Source organism: Lytechinus variegatus, chromosome 10, assembly GCF_018143015.1.
Source record: "Lytechinus variegatus isolate NC3 chromosome 10, Lvar_3.0, whole genome shotgun sequence".
Classification (NCBI taxonomy): domain Eukaryota; kingdom Metazoa; phylum Echinodermata; class Echinoidea; order Temnopleuroida; family Toxopneustidae; genus Lytechinus; species Lytechinus variegatus.
In genome coordinates, this window is record NC_054749.1 from 27,318,418 (window position 1) to 27,339,256 (window position 20,839).

General features: G+C 36.1%; 1 protein-coding gene across 1 annotated transcript; it reads left to right on the forward strand.

Moving 5' to 3' along the window:
• Positions 1-5,401: 5,401 nt before the first annotated feature.
• On the forward strand, positions 5,402-16,778 carry LOC121422837 (ras-related C3 botulinum toxin substrate 1-like). The gene is made up of 5 exons (XM_041618048.1): positions 5,402-6,877; positions 9,636-9,707; positions 12,417-12,534; positions 14,883-15,080; positions 16,269-16,778. Exons 1-5 carry the CDS (start codon positions 6,834-6,836, stop codon positions 16,422-16,424), a joined length of 588 nt encoding a protein of 195 aa, XP_041473982.1. The 5' UTR covers positions 5,402-6,833; the 3' UTR covers positions 16,425-16,778.
• Positions 16,779-20,839: the final 4,061 nt, after the last annotated feature.

The window sequence follows — 20,839 nt, forward strand, 5'->3', positions numbered from 1 at the left end:
AATATATGGACCTATTTCATGAAACTTGGACATAAGGTTAATCAAGTATCACTGAACATCCTGCATGAGTTTAACGTCACATGACCAAGGTCAAAGGTCATTTAGGGTCAATGAACTTTGGCCGAATTGGGGATATCTGTTGAATTCCCATCATAACTTTGAAAGTTTATGGATCTGATTCATGAAACTTGGACATAATAGTAATCAAGCATCACTGAATATTTTGTGCAAGTTTCAGGTCTCATGATTAAGGTCAAAGGTCATTTAGGGTCAATGAACTTTGGCCAAATCGGGGGTATCTGTTGAATTACCATCATTACTTTGAAAGTTTATTAGTCTAGTTCATTAAACTTGGACATATGAGTAATCAAATATCACTGAACATCCTGTGCGCGTTTCAGGTCACATGACCGAGGTCAAAGGTCAATGAACTTTGGCCGAAGTGGGTGTATCAGTTGAATTACCATCAAAACTTTGAAAGTTTATGGATCTGATTCATGAAACTTGTACATAAGAGTAATCAAGTATCACTGAACATCCTGTGCGAGTTTCAGGTCACATGATCAAGGTCAAAGGTCATGTAAGGTCAATGAACTTTGGCCATGTTGGGGTTTTTTGTTGAATAACCATCATATCTCTGTAAGTTTATTGGTCTAGTTCATAAAAAGTGGACATAAGAGTAACCATGTATCACTGAACATCTTGTGCGAGTTAGAGTAGTATTCAAAGTCAGCACTGCTGCTATATTGAACCGCGTGATGCAGGTGAGACGGCCAGAGGCATTCCACTTGTATATAACTTGCTACCCCCACACTGAAATTAATTGTGACCTTTGAAATAAACGATGTCAAATGGCACAACTTGCCCCATATGTGGGGTAAGTTGTGCCACCTTCTGGGGTAAGTTGAGCCACAAAAGCTATGTACAAAATGTATGCGGGAAGAAGCAGCATGTCAATTTTTTATTTCAAGTCTTTTCACTTGCTAATTCTCTATAAATACTAACATCCTCTAGAAGTAAAAGAACTGTCATGTGAATTTACACCTTTCTGCCTGCATATCAATGGCTTTTCATTTTTTTAAATTTTTCATTCTTATTACCACAAGAAATACCATGGCTCAACTTGCCCCATGTTCGCTGGCTCAAAGTACCCCACTCCGAACTTAATGCGATATTTTCACATCCACACATTTCTTATGCATCCATCATTTAAAAGACTATGACAAGAATGAAGATCCATACCTGGACTAACAATATTGTTCTTATTTCTTTATTATATTTAAAGACGTGTGTGGGTAAAAATCACTCCTCTATTTTACACCCTTTTTTACTTTTTTGGCTAAAATTTGTATTTTTCCGTCTAAAAAAGTACTTTTTGTTTCAAAGTTGAAAACAATTTGGCTGGGTAAAGGGTTATGTAATGGGTCATCAATACATGACACCACCACAATGTCTGACTCATTATTGGCCTGGGGGTGGTGGCTCAACTTGCCCCTATGCTCAACTTACCCCGCCTTCCCCTACCATTCACCAAATCAAAAATCTGAGTACCTAGCAAGAAGGCAGAGGATCCTACATTTTATTTTTATATTTTGATTTGGATAAGTCTGCTGAGGAATAAAAACCTATCATTTTCTTCTTATTCAAAAATACACAGCAATAGTTTTTGGTCTATCATCAAGACTAGAGTAGCATAATTTTAGGAGAAAACCCTTTTTTGAAGTATACTATACAAAAGTAGAATTTTCAAGACATTTTTTTCTCTCTCTTATTACTGTGTATTATTAGTTGTATACATCAGCAATCTATCATACTAAACTGTCATTGCAAAAGTTGATCACATTTCTTGATACTTATTTATTGATGAAGTACCTTTTGGCCTTTGGAACCAAACTCATACAGAAAAACTGGATGAAAAGAATAATCAGGGCGGCGTATAGGTGAGGACGATCAGCAATATTCCATGATATCTTCCCCCTCCCTCTCATTTTCTTATTGAGTTTGCCAACCCCCAACCAGTTCAATCCTTCACAAAAAATTTAGTCGATAATTGACCACGTTTGGTTTTGTTGTAGGTTTCACTTTGAGAAGATGTGGCTTTAAAATATACACCAAAAGAGCAAACCTAGTTGATACTACATGTAACACAAAGTTCATCAGAAATAAGTATGTTAGTCATGGTATTTAAAGGTTAGGTCCACCTCAGAAAAATTTCAATTTGAATCAATAGATAAAATTAAGACAAGCATAATGCTGAAACTTTCATCAAAGTTATGACATTTAAAGTTTTGCTTATTTTTCACAAAATAGATAAATGCACAATTTAGTCACATGCAAATGACAGAATCAATGATGTCCCTCACTATTTCTTTTGTGTTTTATTGTTTGAAATCTACAACATTTCATTTTTTTACAGATTAGAAAATAAAGACCAACATGACTGAATGAACCATAAAATGTTACTAAACAATGTTAATTCCACATGTTCAGGGAGAAACAGGACAATGAGGGGAAAATTGGAATTTTCCAAATTTCTTATAATAAAATACGAAAGAAATAGTGAGTGAGTGATGTCATTAGTTCCCTCATTCACATACCGACCGGGATGTGCATAGAACTGTTTTGTGAAATTAAGCGAGACTTAAAAATGTCATAATTTTCTTATTTGAAATCCGATTTTTATTTTATTTTTAAATTAATGCTATGCTTGTTGGAATTTTCTCTTTTTATTCAAATCATGGTTGGTCCATGTTCAAATCAACTTTTTGTTGGTATGAACTTGTCCTTTAATGCGAATTGCTTTGAAGCTGGAATTATTTCCTAAAGTCTTTAGATCATTCTATACCCACAGAGGTCCAATATTTGATTATAGTCCTTTGTTATTTATAGATGGATAGATCGATAGATAGATGGACAGATAGATAGATAGATGAAATTGGATGGATGGATGGATGGATGGATAAATAGATAATAGATTGATACAAGATACATGGATGGATGGATGGATGGATGGATCGATCGATGGAGATTGATAGATAGATAGATAGGTAGATAGATGAAATCGGATGGATGGATAAATAGATTGATACAAGATACATGGATGGATGGATAGATGGACGGATGGGTGGATGGATAGATAGGTGGATGGATAGATGGGTGGATGGATGGTTGTTTATCAGCAGTGTGACGAGATTTGTCTTGAATTGTTTTTATACAGGTCAACATGATCTCATGTAAACATTTTTTAAGACCTCATATGCGATTTAACATAATTCACCAGACAATAATCATTGAGAGTGATCACTTCTATTATGGGTACATCACACCGTGAACTTCAAATTTGCCTTGGGAATATTATTTCCGGATGGACGGAACAAGCAGAGACGCAGTGATGATCTTTGGAGAGATTTGTTACATGTTCAACATCTCATTCCAATTAAAGTGGAATTCCTGCTTCACCGACGCGACATGATTATGATCGTGATCGCTTCAGGTGTTCCGCATAAAGTCATCAATCTTCATTATTAAAGGGGAAGTCGACCTCAATAAAAAAATCGGTTTGAATTACAACTTGAGACAAATCAAACAAGTATATATAACGCTGCAAGATTAAGGTTCAACAGCAATGGCATTTCGAGGGTGGTGAAACTTTTTTGTCTGTGTCGATGCGGTTGGATGAAAGTTTGTTTTACATTGTGTGGAAAAATTAGAATATCATATCGAATGAAATACAAAGAAATGGTGATTAGGTGACGACACAATTTCTATGTTCCCTAATTTGCATACAACTAGGATGTGCACGTGTTTTTGTAAATAGATTTGAGTGAAATTACAAATGATAATAAGTTTTCTTATTTTACATCCGATTTGATAATTTTGCTTTAACCCTGCTGATTTATTTCCCCCCTTTTTATTAAAATCATCTGTTGTGAACCTCTCCTGGGATTCGAAAAACCTGAAAAGAATATCTTTAATATGGACTATAACGATGAAATGTAGTGATTTCGAACCCAAGCGTGAAATCATATTTTACGCTTGGGTTCAAATGCATTCTTGGACTCGTGGCAAAAAAATAAATAAAAGTACACTTGTCAGTTCATCGTTGGATAAGTAAATAAGAACAAATTATAGCGTTTACTTTTTGAAAGGGGCTTGTTTTTCATACCATTATTTAATAACCCATATATTTGTTAAGTCACAGTTGTGGCATTAATTATCATTTCCATCTAGCTCTACAAGTTCTGTCTGTGTCCATATATTTCTAAATCACGTGCATATCTTTATATTTCACTTTCACAATTATTCGACCAATTGAATATTGAATATAAATACTGACTCAAATTGAAGGCGGTATTACAAGGTATATCTTGCGTTTATTTTGAAAAGTGGGGTAGGCCCTATATCTCAACCTTGATAATACTCGTAAGAGTCGTTATGTTTGTTAACCAAATAGAAGCTGTTAGTCCTAGTTTAAGAGTCTATTCTTGTCATTTGTGGTCTGGCAAACAGGATGATCTATGACTCACGTGGTTCGTTTTCCCCCACAGACACTTTATCATAGACTTGAAATCAGACTCTGGTTTTTAATTCTTCTAAGACGCTACAAATTTATCTACATCCTTTTTAAAGGAGATTAGAACAGATGTATAGATAGATAGATAGATAGATAGAAGAGAGAGAGAGAGAGAGATAGATAGATGGATAGGTAGCATGGAGGAAATCTGTCCCCAAAGGTAGGGGGACCAGGGACTGGAAACTTTGACAAGCAAAATAAAAAAGAAAGAAATAAAAAAAAGGGTTATTACCCAAAATGTGAGGTCATTTAGTCCAAAATACTATCATTTCGAGTGTGAATGATGTATTTTTCTTAATCATATAAGACCAAAAATAGTAGGGGGACATTTGATATTGTCCCCTACTAATTTTGGTAGGGGACCCCCTTCCCCCTGGGATTTCCGCCCATGAAATAGATAGACATGTACATGTAGATAGATAGATAGATAAAATAATACATAAATTATACGGAAAACATAATTATAATTCGTACAAAAGAATATGTCAGTCATATTGCCTGTCTGTTTGCATAACGAAATATTATAGTTATATATACAGATTTGACGGAAGACTAGGAGAATAGAGCTCCATGTATGACCGAATCACCTTCGACCAATCAAACATCACTCCAAGTCGAATTGGCGCACTGAGTAGTAGCCTCAGCGAGATACAAAAATACCAACCATTCTCTAATTGTGTCTACTCAACCGCGGTATCACTTCGTGGGCTTTCGCAATGCATCGGATGGTAAAGTTCAGCTCCAATGAGTCAAAATAACCAGAAGTGACCATTATAATGATATTCTGGTTCTGGGAATAGAGTCGGTCAAACTGCTGGTCATTAATACGGCCTAATTTAAGTTGTCTAAATCTATCTTCTTAACAAATTTGTATATATACAGCGATGTGGACATGATGGATCACTTTTGAAATGACTCCAACAGTTTGAGTGTCGTCATAATAGTTGGGAACATAAAATAAATCTACTACTAACTGCGTGTATATCTACCAGCATTATTTTTGTACTAAGAACCCTGGTATAGGAACTTACGGAGATATATATCAAAACACTGCATGTCATTGCTCATACTTTACTGTTATCCAACCATTGGAGAGTCAACAACTAATGTGTTATGATGTGAGAACAGTCTGCTCCAAATCCCAGGTCTAGGAGTTTTGGAATTCCTACATATCCGGTTGACTGGGTTTACAGAAGAGAGCAACTATTTTCCAGTACAACGACCAGCTCAAACAATTTAAACTTCAGACAGGCTGCATGCATACCGTGTATACGTGGTGTAAATAATCGGAGTGAATGCTGTTTAACGCCGCAGTATTGCGCCAGAAACATTTAAGTTCAATATTCATGCTGGAGATATTTGCAGTGTAATTGAGCTACGGGAGTTCTATGGTCTGCTATCAGGAGTTTCATCACGCTGTGATACCGTATATATTTTGTAAACATCTGGAGCAAACATCGAGAAACAACTTCATGGTACAACCATGAAGTAGGTCCATGGTACAACGAAGGTAGACCTACAAAGCCAGGAAAAGGTCGACTGTGCCGTTTTGATATTATCATCGAGGAAATGCTAGTCAGAAATCAAAAGGGAAATTGAATCGCCGATCTTCCCCTTTTTTGTCTAAATGAATGAAAGCCATACCATTGCTTCTTGTAGCAAGGGACACTGAATTATGATCAGGTTGACGACGATGGAATATGTTTAGCTTTCACGTTGATAAACATTGGAATTTCGAATCTCCCTACTGATTGGAATAGATTAGCTTTATGTCTATGGAGAGCGCATCCAGCGGGAGAGGGGTTTTCTTCATTTTGTCAAGTGGATTTTTGTGATAATCGTTGAAAATAGGAATCCTATGTCGAAAAGATTATATAGTCTAGCTTTACTTACTGATTGATAGTGACGCCCCCCCCCCATTCCGCTGAGAATAAAAAAGAGTACAGTCTAACTCTATGCGGATTTTATCGTTTAGCCGACATTATAATGAGCCTCGATTAATGCAGTCATCATCCTCATTTTCTAAATGGGATTTTGTCATGCCTTTCCGCAATTTCGCTAATAAGAATTGAGGACTGTGATTTACTCATTGAGTTAATGAACTTCGACAGTCCAGCTATTGGTAAAGCGATTTATTCTTAGCTGCTCATAATATAGGAAGGAAAGGACTAAGATTTATTGTAACAGTGAGGTTATTCATCCCATTCATTTGATAAGTTGATTGGATTTATGAACCATTATTGATCGAAAGACAATCGACATGGAAGCTAACAAGGATATCAAATGTGTGATCGTTGGAGATGGGTAAGATTTCTTTGTCTTTCAAGATTGGCTTTCCTTTTCGAGTAAAAATAGTGCTTTAATCATTTTCGAGTAAAAAAAATAGTGCGATGTTGCATATTTCCCCTTCTCCTCCTCCTCCTCCTCCTCCTTCTTCTTCTTCTTCTTCTTCCCTCTTCTACTTCTTCTTCTTCCTTCTCCTAGCTCCTCCTCCTCCTTCACATTCTTCCATTCCACTCCCTCCTCCTACTTTGACAAATGGGTAATTATTGTGGAGACCAATCATTTTGTTTATTTTGCACACGAGGGAAAGGAAAGTCTGATGAGTTCCCTTTACATTATTTTTTATGACTGTGTGAGAATACTCCCAATTAGGTTCATAATCACTTGGCTGTGCCATATTGGAGTACTTTGTGCTCTTGGGGGGAGACAAGATATAAAAGTCAACGACTAAATATTCCAACCCCCTCCTGAATCTAATTTAAATCATGTGATATTTATTATTCCCATAATTCATTGCAGACGACCCTGTTTATATTGATTGAAGTCTTTAATTTTATTGACAATCCACAATAATGTGTCATTTTATTCATATCATGATAGGCGGAATGGAAATTAATCGATTTGGAGTTGAACTGTCCAAATCATTCATCCTTTTTAGGTTACTAATATTGATGGAAACGTCTAATTTTGGAAACAGTGATGTTTTGTATTTTTTTTATTAGCCATATCAACATGGTTTTCAGGGTCTATGACGCTGATATAGTGCACACATAATTCATGTAATTATCGTCATGAATGTAAAATTAAACGAAATCAATAGAATGAAATGGATCATGTGCTCCCTAAACAAATATGATTTCACATTTTCAGCTTGTGTCACTGAGTGCAATGCGTTTTGCCTTTCATAATTATATTTTGGTAATATTTATTAGCAAACATGGTCCGGAGAGTGACAGGGGGGGTGTTCTCTCTTATATATGCCCCTATATGCACACCCCCACACACCCCAAAACACTTTCGAATAATGATTACCTTTGCCTTTACCTTTATTTGAAAAAAAATGTGAAGGAATCTACCAATTTCAAGGCGCCAAAACATAATATTCAAATATTTTTGCACAATCTTTTATGAAATCCTTGGTCCGCCCCAAAAGATTATAGGCCTACTGTTGACCTGTTTTTGAAGTTCACTCGAGAATTCAAGGGAATACTCTCTCTCTCACTCGATACATCATAATATAGAGCATTGCAATATATCGAATGGGATTGCTAAGACTTTAATGTACTTTGAATGTTCATGGGAAAAGCCTTTTACTCAGGAACCCATGCCCTGGCACTTATATAAGCCCGATATCATAATGTATACCTTTACTGTACAGGCCATAAAGGTTTGATGAAGTATTCACTTCCTGCTTCAGTGCACTTTAGGCCCTATGTTGTTTTTCTGACCTATTTTATATTATAAAATTCATTTCTTCACTTTCAGTTTAAAGTGAGCAGGAATTCCAGAAAAACGATGAAATTTCGAAGTTCTAATATGTATATATTCTAATTTTATTTTCTTTATTTCTATTATTATTTATTTTGTTTAGGTGTGTGTGTGGAGGGGGGGGGGGCTTTTCTCCGTTTCTGATAATAGCAGGTGTGACTTCACAATATTTTGATGTGGGGGGAGACGACTTAAAGATGACCTCGTTTTTTATTAATTAAATAACAGTGGTATAGACACTACACCACTATTCTCCCGTTTTCTTCCTCTTTTTTTAATGAATCCCATCCTTCTTTCTTCTTCTTTTCCTCTTTCTTCTTCTTCTTCTTCCTCCTCCTCCCTCTTCTTCTTCAGAATTTATTCCAGAAATCTAGCATTTTACTCCCGCGCCCAATTCCCCACATTTTTTCTTTCTTTTCTTTTTAATATCATTATTTGGTTCGTTAAATATGCACGAGGTATTGTGGTCATGCTCAATCTAATATGGCCTCGCAGTACCATACATACAAGCGACTGAATAAGCTCGAGTGTGCTTGGTAACACTTCCAGTGATAGAAAATCACAGGCTCTAACCCTCTGAAAGGTCAAAGAAACATAATTACCAGGTGAATTTTGTGGGCCCTATATCTACCTACCATCATCAGTTAACCCTTTTTTTATATCATTTCAATCGGCAAGACTCGTTGGTCACACTTATCAATATCCTCCCAGACGCTGCGTTTGAAAACACGACAGATTGATGAGACCGGGGGACCTCAAAGATTGTCTCACTGGTCGGTAGAGGAGGTCATTACAGGAGTCTAGACAGATCAGGGGGACATTTCATTACCGACATAATGTTATAAGCTACTGCAAACCCTTGGATCTGATTGGTTGAGAAAAAGTTTGGAAACCATTAAAAAGATTCATCACGACCCCCCCCCCGATTCTTTTTTTTTCAGTTAGTATACAACATTATTCATCTGTTCATTTATTTCCTTTATTCGTTTCTATCATTTTTTCATTAGGGAGGGCATCTTCCAATGCACTGGCAGACAGATGGGGGTCTTGGGGCGTCATGGGCCCCTCAAATTTGTCACGACCATGAAAAAATTGTGAAGGGTGAAATATGACATTGTTTTCTGAATATTCTTGTCAAAATCTAGCTATCCTAAAAGTTTTTTTTTGCATGAAAAGAAAATTGGGCAGTCTTCCACCCCACCACCACTACCAGTACGTCAGTGTCACTATTATATAATGTTAATAACTTTATACGATTCCGGTTAATATACTGTTATTATTTCCATTTCAGATTCGTTGGTAAAACATGTCTGCTGATTTCTTTCACTACCAATCGTTTTCCAGGGGAATATGCTCCAACTGTGTGAGTATACGCTGATCCAACCAAGGACATCTAATTACATGGCAGGCGAGACCCTAATAAGCATTAACGTATATTATTATAATTACTGCCAAATAAATGCCACGCTACTGTGATTACAGACAATTTAAATCGACTGGAATACTGCAGTATGCATAATTATTGCAATGACTGGTAAACGCATAACAATGTTGAAAGCAAACTCATTGGGCTTAAAGTTGATATAAAAAAAGTTCGTAATGTGTGATAGCTAGGATTTGAAAATCATCCAAACGTATATACGTTGCAACGCAAATTGTGCGGATAAGAAATAGATAACTTCACCCATATTCAAAGGGATTCATTAACTCTTCATTGTCATTTTTGCGGAAAGGGTTGCCTATTATTCAGGTTCACTTTTTAGCACATACTGTACATGTATATGCCACGAAATGCTAGAAAAATACCTAGTAAAAAATAGGGATTCCTTCATTCCACAAACCATGTTTAATGATTTGTCAGTGAAAAGGATTTCTCAGAGGGGCACACATCCGTATACACGATCGGCATATGTCAGAAGCCCCCGCCCCCCCCCCCCCCCCCGCACACACACACCATCAGCCATGTACTGTATTCAGACAACATAATACTGCATGACAGTTCATTAGTACCAGGTTAATCAGTAAGAAAAAAAATGGCAATGATCATAATCAATGATACTAAACAAGAATGTTGAATGGATTTGCCTTTTAACGTAATTGCATGAATGTTATTCCATTTCACATGTCTAATTTGGTCTGTGCGCACAATATGTTAACCTGTGGCAGCTAATTATTACAACTTTTTACTTTTGAATTTGCATTATGTCTTAACCACGGGGGTGGTATACCTAGCTCGATTAATAAATTGATCGTCATTATGATTCAGACTATAATATAGTCTGAATAAAATGTACTTTGTATCTATAGTACCATTACATTTCAAATTCATACAGCACCGAAATATAGCCCACCCCCCCCCCCCCCCCCATAAATTCACAAAATTATTGAATAAAAAGCTTATGATGAAGTGAAATTTGCTGGCTAAAACGCAATATTTTCCACCATGAAAGTGGGGTTTCTCAGTATAGTCTGGATAATAGTTAAGGGGATAAAAGGACTATAGTTACGGTTATCATGCTAAACGATTATATTTAATGAGGTTTGAATAAGGAATGGGTACCGCGAAACGTAGGAACTTGTAAAGTATGATCATGATGATCGTAACCCGAAAAAACACAGCGCGGGAAAGAAAGAGAGGGAAGGGAGGCCGGGGCGGATCTGGTTTCTGCCATAGGGTGGGGCGGAAAATATTTCCTTGTACTTTTCCCGATCGGCTGCTCAAAGAGTTAAACAGTTTTTGACGAGGCAGTCCTTTAGAATGATTTTTTTTCATATCAATTAAGATTTGTTGTTAAAATACAAATGTATATAATAAGGCATATAGATAAATGCGAGCGCGAAGCGCGAGCTAAAATTTAAGATTTTATTCAATATTTAGACATGAACAAGATGTGCATTTTGCCAAACCATTAATGCAAACGTGAAGTGCAGCTGATTATTATTGATATTTTACTTTATGTTTAGTGGTATATTTTTGCTAGAACATAATTTTGAACACACACCTCCAACAACATCCCATAACCTAAATTCCCAGTGAATGTACATAGTTTATATGCGACAGATGCATTCAAGAGTAAGGGTGTGTATACCCTGATGACCAATCTCGTCTTACCACCTACATGGATGGGTGATTCTAAGAACAATATCGTGACGAATTCATGCAGGAAATTGAACGGAGGATGCTGCTTCTAATAATTGTCAGTTCTTAAAGGGGCCATCTCCCTGTATCACTGTCGTACAGACCAAAAAAAAAAGACGAAAAGAAGAAGAAAAGGGAAAGAAAAGGAAATGAAGAAGGACAAGATGTATATTTCTGAATACTATGTCCTAATATATCACGGAATTAGATTTTCATTTTGACTTATATATTTTACATGTGAAAAGATCGCATTTTTCACACAATGATAACATGTGTTTGAGAAAACATTCTCTTTCATTTTATCTGGCAAGGAATTCTAACTTTGGTAATAATGATATTTCTTGGGCTTTTTGGCACCAAAACTTAAAATCTTTAACTGCCCATATAAATTACATAGTCACCACGCAGCGCCCAATTCAATAAGTAAGATTGCAAACCGAGGGGGCTTTATGACTACTTCTAAAGGCAGTGGCATGATGATTACAAATATTCAAAGGACCACATCATAGCAAAATTTATTTAAAAAAAAGTTGCATGCGAGCGAAACGAGCAAGCAAATATTGTGGGTACTTTTTTATGGAAATTCAATTTTTATGATAGATTTTTACCTAGGGGCCTAGTAATCTAATAAAAATAATGCAGTGTCATATATATTTCATTTTAATTCCCTTTCTCCTTATTTTCTTTTCTTGGTCGTGAAACTACTTTCAGGAAGGGGCATGTCCTCCACCCCTTTCCTAAATGTATGGCAATGTCCAAATGTATGATTTTCAAGGTATAAGATATGGTTTCTAATGTGTATTTATAGTGTAAAATAGCAAACAAGGAATAAACTGATAAAATAATTTTTGCCCCTTTATGACTTGTCCTGATTTGATCTCAAATTATTTGATGAAACGTGCTAAGCCTGAACATGAATTTTTCTCTTTGTAGATTCGATCATTATGCAATGAAAACTGTGGTAGATGAGACTCGGGTATCGTTGAGTCTATGGGATACAGCGGGGCAGGATACTTATGCACAGGTCAGACCACTATCATATGCAAATGCGGTAAGTAGTAATAATTATGTCCTTTCTGATGTCATAATTACCCCAGGAGTTAGCATTACACCCGTTCTCTCCATCTCCCTCCCTCTCTTTCTTCTCCTCTCTTTGTCTTTCTTTATCCCCCCCCCCCCCTCCTCCCCTACTCCTCTCTCCGTTTCCCTCATCTCTCTTCCCCCTCTCTTCCCTCTTTCTTTAAAATACTCTTACTCTCTTTATCATTTATCCTCTCAACAGCACGAAACGAGAGATTGATGAAACATTATTTTATTAATGTCTAATGGAGAGAGATGCTGTATCATGCGTACGTTGTCATAGAAACCTAGATTTAAATGATGGGATTCGAAAAATACCATTATCTAAGCAGTAAAGTGGTGCATGGTATCTCCTTTGATCTCGTAAAGTTGCGCCTTTTCCCCTTTTAATGAGAATATTCGTAATTCTCATCACTACCAATTTACATACTGATCACACGACATCTTTGTTAAAAACATAACTAGCCTGGCGGAACAAGTGTCCATTACTCCAATTTGGACCCTGTTTTTATTTTGTCAAAAAATGCGGTATCCTCACCACACAAAATATATTACATTCATTTAGAAATTGATGGTTTAATAAATCCTGACCTAGATGGACAAATTCTCGTTGCCTGATTTCTATATAAGGATTCAAATGCATTGATAATTATTATCAATTTTCCACCGATTCCTTTAATAATAATCAGTACAGATACTAACTGATGATAGCGGTTGGCCAGTAGGCTGTTAAGGGTATTGATGATGATGATGACGATGATTGTATTGTGGCAATTGTGGTGAATGTGGTGATGGTGTGGAGGATTGTGAAGCTTACACTCTTCAGATATCGTAAAAGTATAGTGTTATTATGGTAAATAACATTATTTTTATCATGATTTTCATTACCATTATTGTAATAAACATTAACACCACCACTACCATCATCTTCATCAGCTCGTCATATAATATGTCGTTGTTTCTGTTGGTGATTTGTTGACGTTGTAGCTGCCGATTCTGTAGTTTTCATTATTTTTCATGATATTCGATAATTAGGGGGTTTTATCAAGGCTTTGAATCGATTTTCTTTCCTCCATCACACTTTGAGTACATGTCAAATTACAGATGAATCAATGAAATTAAAGCTATTTCCCAGCCAAAACTTTTTATTTTCACTAATATATTTGAGTCGGGATTCGTCACGATTTATTCACCCGAAACATTCTCGGAGAACATCGGGGAAAATTGGCCTTATTTCCCTTGATAGATATCCCTTCCTCAATATGACCACTTTGTGAACCCCATTATCCCCAGAAATGATGGATTTGCAACCATAATCGGTAATAAATGAGTTTATCACAGGTACTCAACCTCAAAGTGATCATCTTTCACGACTGTGTATATTATTGACCAGTAGGCATTCAGATGAAAAGATAATGAGCCTTACAGTCATTATCAAACCTCGTATCAAGGTTTCTGAATATAATTCCGATTAATGGACTTTATCTCCGCTCATAAACTTGCATTTTTTATTATTCAAAATGGCGACTGAAACGAGTGTCCGAATATACCGTTTAGGTATTCACATAATGTGATTTTTCGTGGTATTGAAGTTCATTTATGGCTTTCGCTGGAAGAACTGTGGCCTATATAAAGGCCCAAAGGCGCCAGACCGTCATTTGGATCATTTTCAAGGCAACACCCCCCCCCCCCCCCATGAGCATAGCCGGTGACAATGACGTAATCCAAATATTGCCAAGAGATTTTTGGGGCCCTCCTTTCATGCCCCTCCCTTTAAAAAACTCTGGATCTGCCCGTAATGGAATAGGGGTTATTACGAAGTGCAAAGGCTTTATTATTTTTTTTCTACGAGGATGCAAAATACATAAAACTTATTTGTTCCACGATCAGAATTGAAATTTAATCTAGATGTAAGCTTAGTAATGTGTAATGCTGTTTCATACAATCATTTTATCTCGAATATTGAACGGGTATTATTAATGGGTCGGTTTTCTTTTTTAAATGAACTGCTAATGGGTTTCCATGACGAAATCCCCATGACAAAACTTTGTGTATCCATACAGTATAGAACCTATTATTGTCAAACGAATGTATAAAGTAAAAGTTGTAAATGCTTATTTTCCAAATGCTCCAACTGTGAAAATGCTTTTTAAACCATTAACTTATTGTGGTTTGTCTTAATAACTTTCTTTTCAATTTCCATGTGAATGGTTTTAATTGTAAATGTATATTATATCATCTATATTGGAATTGAGACCTTCTAAAACGTGTAGACAATGTCTTTTTGGTAAACCATTATTGAATGCTTTCGTTTTGTAGGACGTATTTTTGGTCTGTTTTTCAACGGTGAACATGGACTCACGTGACAATGTCTCATTGAAATGGGTACCTGAGGTACGTCAACACCAACCCAACACACCAATCATCATCGTCGGTACAAAGATTGATCTTAGAGATGACAGGGCGACGATAGATGCCCTTCAGAAACAAAAACATAAACCAGTCACGTTTGAGGAGGTAGGTACGTCTATTGTGCTCCACCCATGGCTCTAAAGGGGGGGGAGGGTGCTGAAGCACCCCCCCAGATTTTTCTGGGGAGCTGCGTATGTTATAGGACCATGGGCAACACCCCCTGGAAATCAGGTTGCTATGATGATAATGTAGAAATAACCCCCCCCCAAAAAAAAAAAAAAAAAAAAAAAACATGGCCCGAACATTTTTGAGCGAAGCCCTTTTGTTTTTTGCTTGTCAACTTTTTTCTGACCGTTATTTTGGAGCGAAAACACCTTTTTAAAACCTTTTTTCCAAACCAGCACCCCTTCTTCAAAAATAGTTCCCAGCCCCTCACTCCTTTGCATTGTTTTAGAATGTTTCTATATCTACAATATCAAATCCGACTTACAATCACTGATTATGTTATTGCAAGTTCAGCAATTTGTATCTGATTTATACTACTTTGTATTATGTTTGAATGGCAATAAACTAAAAGTCTTGATGTGTCTCTATCTGACGCCAGAATGTCATACTTGTTGTGGAATAATCTTGACTTCTGCAATGAAAAGTCTTATTGAAATAATGCTACGGATGTCTCTGAAGTATGAAAATTTAAACTTGGAAAGAAAATTGATTTTATAACTTTTATAGTGGAGATTGGTAAATTGTTCCATAGTTTATGGAACATGATAAAGAAAATACACGATAGCCATAAGACGTCATAAATGTCATAGTGGGTCAAAGAGATGTAGTAGTTGGACAGTCATGACAGTAGATAGGAGATTCAGGCGGGAAGAGTTGTTAAAAGATGGCGGGCCGGAGAAAATGAGATAATGAAGATAGGATATTGAGATATACCGTGGATGACTGTAAAGACAAGAAAATGAATTTTGAAAATATTTTTTTTAAGAATCTGGAGCGAATGAAGAGAGTGAAGATCGTGAGGAATGTGTTCAGGGAGCGTTTCAACAACATTTTCGTCCGACATGATGCCAGTTCTGACAACTTTTCTGATTTTGATTGGCTGAGAGGCACTGTTACTATGGTAATTTTCAGAAAAACAAAACGTCTGATAGTTCCTTTCATGGAAAGCTCCCCATGTTTTCTTTGAAAGGAGATTTTTGATCGAAATTTATCGTGTCCTATGATTAAAAAAAAGTCATTTTCGATATAAAAGCGTGCTTTGTTTTCATTTCATTTTCATGATTACAGGGTGTTCAGATTTCCAAAAGCGTGATGGCTTTAGCTTACACGGAGTGCTCAGCCAAAAATCAAGATGGCGTCATCGAGGTATTCAACCAGGCAGTCAGGGCGTCACTCAATCCAAACATATTCAAGAAAAAGAAAAAGAGATGTACTTTACTTTAATAATATTGGTTGTATAATGTAGTTAAATGAAATAATTTTTGTACATATTTGTTACTTAAAATGCAATGATATATGAAATATATTTATTCGTCAGTGTAATCATCTAATAATGCAAACTTTATTGTACCTTATTTTGTATCGTTACTGAGTGTTGGGAATAAAGGTCTTTTGAAGTGAAGTTTCGATTTCTGTGAACTTATGGGACTTTTCATCTTCCACCCCCCCCCCCCCCCCCCCCCTCACTCCGTACCGACACCTTTTTCTATGTCCGCTGGTTGATTGTTACATGGACATAAGCAATTTACTCAATGGTGCATAATTCACTGTTAAACTAATATTTTTTTTTGCATTTTTTTTACATAGTTCTTAGACCTGGGTCCCATTTTGAAATATCTTCGTTATAAGACTTTTCATATAATATTACATAATTTCATTGAATCTAATTGAAATCAGGTGATGATAAAGAAAATCTACCAAAATTAAGCAAAAGGAATGTGACAAGGGGTGACAATAACAATATATGAGTCACAAATTCGAAATTAACCAGTTTGCTTCCCAATATATTTCATTAGTTCCTGCTAATGGTGGTCAGGTGACATAAACAAATTTACAGTCACAATATTGAGAGTACAAACCAGAGTTTGGACAAAGAGCAACGAGTCTTACAAACCAAAATTGCCAACTATTAATGCATTACAATAGTATTTTCGGTCAATTAAAACATAGTTCTGAGAGTCAAAAGGGGCCTAAGCTTTCGATCCTAGCAGAATCTTCTTCGGAGGCAAAATGACAGACATATAAAGTGGAACAACCATAATATAGACCACAGACATTCAACAGCAACACTAGAAACAAGGAGACAAAAGGGGCATTTCTGCTAGGATCGGAAGCTTAGGCCCCTTTTGACTCTAATTTACTCCATTGTTTTTTTTTTAGATAAGCAGTTTTCAGCAGTTTTTTTTGCCAAAAAATAATTCTGGTGCCTGGTATACAGGATTTTATGTATTTATTTTTTTCCTCATGCTCTTCAAAATTATACGTGGCCTTTCCATGAAAAAAGGTAAACCTGAATTCCCATCTATCAAAGAGATGTATTATATGGCCTATTGGAACACATTTCTGGTGCATGGTAGAAATAATTTTTATATGATTCTTTTTCTTCATGTTATTCACAATTTGCAGTGTAGTTAGTAGTGGGCCTTTTCTTGAAAAGGAAATTTGACATTTCATGCTTCACATTTATTAGCCTAAATTTACAACTTTTACTCGAAATATACTCTTCGTCATTGCAATTGGTGAAGTATGGTGATTTTGACTTACTTTCAGAAATTATATCCGTTTATGAATTTCTCCTTCCAAGAAGCTATACAGGCCCTACAATCACAATGGGCGATTAAATTTGCCAAGCAACGATCGATTGGATATAAGGAAACACTTAGCCAAAGGGTTGTCAATCAATGGAATAAACTCCCACAGTCCACAGTTGAGGCACCAACACTCCTGCAATTTAAGACACAATTACCAAAATTGGGTTTTCAAATGGGCTCTAAGAGCCTCCTTAACCCTGCCACACTCATCTGTACACCCTCGTCGTGAAGACAGTGAGATGTGGCCATCAAGGTAACTTCAAGGTATAGTCTGGTGTTGACTATTGGTGTTGGAATAAAGATTAATTGTAAAACACTAAATTTGAAATAAAGTTGATCCTCTGATATATCTCACTATTTTGATCTATCAATAAAGGGGTATTTCAAGTTTGGTGTTGGTATCAGGCTAATTTTTACGTCATTACATCAGCACCGAATTTGCAATAAAGCTGGTCCTCAGATGGACCGCGCATGGCATTTAGGTTTGGCGTCGGTCTTTGCCTAAAGAAAAATGTTTATTTGAATCAATAGAGAAAAATCAGACAAGCACAATGCTAAAAATTTCATGAAAATCGGATGTAAAATAAGAAATTTATGACATTTCAAAGTTTCGCTTATTTTCAACAAAATAGTTATATGAACGAGCCAGTTACATCCAAATGAGAGAGTCGATGATGTCACTCATTATTTCTTTTGTTTTTTATTTGTTTGAATTAGGCCTATACAATATTTCAATTTTTACGAATTTGACGATTAGGACTTCCTTGCCTGAAGCACAAAATGTTAAAATAATCGAATTCCACGTGTTCAGGGAGGAATGAAACTTCATTTCACATGACAATGACGAGAAAATATTTCATATTTCATATAATAAAATACAAAAGAAATAGTGAGTGAGTGATGTCATCAACTCTCTCATTTGGATGTAACTGGCTCGTTCATATAACTATTTTGTTGAAAATAAGCGAAACTTTAAAATGCCATAACTTTCTTATTTTACATCCGATTTTGATGAAATTTTCAGTGTTATGCTTGTTTGATTTATCTCTTTTTATTCAAATCAATTTTTTGTTGGGGTGGACTTGTCCATCAACAATTCCTTCTTTAGCATTGTTTCCTTTTTGTCATCAGCATGTTGAACTACCTTTTGGTGTTTATAATCAGATATGTGGTCGGATCTGTAATTTTTTTTACAACCTGCTTTTTGAATGCTTGTTGAATTTTTCTCTTTTTATTCAAATCAACTTTTTGTTGGGGTGGACTTGTCCTTTAAGTACAGAACCAAATTTGAAATGTCCAGGTGGGTGTTTCATAAAGCTCTTCGTTAGTTAAGAGTGACTTTAAGAACGACTGGTGATCCTTTCTTGTGGTAAATGGTATATTCATTGGCGATTGGGTTAAGCGCGTAAGAAAGGTTCACCAGTCGTTCTTAAAGTCGCTCTTAAGTTACGAACAGCTTTGTGAAACGACCCCCTGGGATGAAGTGCACTAGATGTGAAGCTAATTTGTATCATTTATGTAAATTCAAATTAGAGTTTGAGCTAGAGAAGGCAATCTAAACTGTGCTTCCAAAAACAAAACACATATCTTAAAATCATGCACCCGTTTTGTTTTCGTTTGTTTGCTTTTTTCGTTGTCTTTATATTCAACATGAGAGAATATCTCTGTGAGTGTATAGGCTCTCTTTCTCTCTCTCTCTCTTTCTTGTATCCTTCCTCCGTTAAATGTCGGAGATCGTGTATGTTTGAAAAGTTAATCATATTTATAATACTGATTGATGAATGTTTTTATCCATTAACTATTATGGTTTACGTGTTTGTTCTTTGTTTATACACTGAAAACTGAAAACCAGTTGGTGTCCCTAGAGAAGCACACCCTACAGTGTTGACTCTGGAGTTTAAACACAACATCAAAGTTTGTTATATTAACTAAGTGTTGTAATGGTTTTGTAATAACACCATAGGGTGTTAACTATCATACACCATTTTAACACCGGTGTAAAATGACCAGCGTGGTTCTCCATGTACACCGGTTGACACCACAGCTTTTAAATGTAATGCATCTTTACATGTATTTTGTTTAATTGCATTGTTTTTTTGCTATTTCTCAGCGTCTTTAATTGATCATGGTGATTACGACATCAATTTTCTGCATTCATCGGTGTTCACGTCTTTGCATACGCGATCGATATTCAACTTCATGCGTCACGTGATGTGAATAAAACAAAAGAAAATCTGAAAATGACTGCCCGTTGTCATCATTCAAAACACTAGCTGCAAGGCCCCTGGTTAAAAAGAAGTTCATAAATAACAGATATTGCTCTTCGTGCCTTCTATACACATGCCGCCATGTCCGTGGGGATGTATGTGCATTTTACACGTTGTTAATTCAGACGGTGATACATAGATAATGAAGCAAATGCATGATTAATTCAGTCTATCCAACCTTTTACGCCCCAGCCCCCCGCGAAGTTAATCACGGGATTCTTTAAAGCCACACATGACATGTGTGATGACTCGCGAGGAATCATGTTCAATATTTAAAGTGAGATATGTATTTGTGTTTATTTTAATCTTTTATGGAGATAATCGATTGTTGATAAGTTGAGGTATGATAGCAGTGGTGTAGGCACATAATTATGAAGAAAAGATAGAAGAGAGCTAAACATTGGAGGTTTAAACAGTAGTGTTGACAAAATAATAAGAGAAAATATCATTCTAATTGACTAATTTTTCAATAAAGACAAAAATAAATTTGGCAAATGATAAAAAAAAAGGAAAAGTGCAGCAAGAGCCACGGAACCGGGGCTGGAGTGAAGCCTAGCTACCCCTCCCACTTAAAATAAAACCCTTTACAAAAACGTAAAATGACCATCTGATTGTGATATGTTGCAAGGTCAGCCCCCCCCCCTTAAAAACCGATCCACGACCACTGAAGTAGATTGGCTATCGAAGAAAATTCAATTGCAATAATGATCTTTTAAAAAAACTACAGCGATTCTGATAAACAAAAACATAATTTTTGGTATACGTATCCCGCTCCATTAAT

What these genes read in the sequence shown, in the direction of transcription:
- LOC121422837 (XM_041618048.1), top strand. Translation starts at nt 6,834, where the DNA reads ATGGAAGCTAACAAGGATATCAAATGTGTGATCGTTGGAGATGG. An exon ending in GGGGAATATGCTCCAACTGT is followed by an intron (nt 9,708 to 12,416) that starts GTGAGTATACGC and finishes TTCTCTTTGTAG; the next exon opens with ATTCGATCATTATGCAATGA. An exon ending in CACTATCATATGCAAATGCG is followed by an intron (nt 12,535 to 14,882) that starts GTAAGTAGTAAT and finishes TTCGTTTTGTAG; the next exon opens with GACGTATTTTTGGTCTGTTT.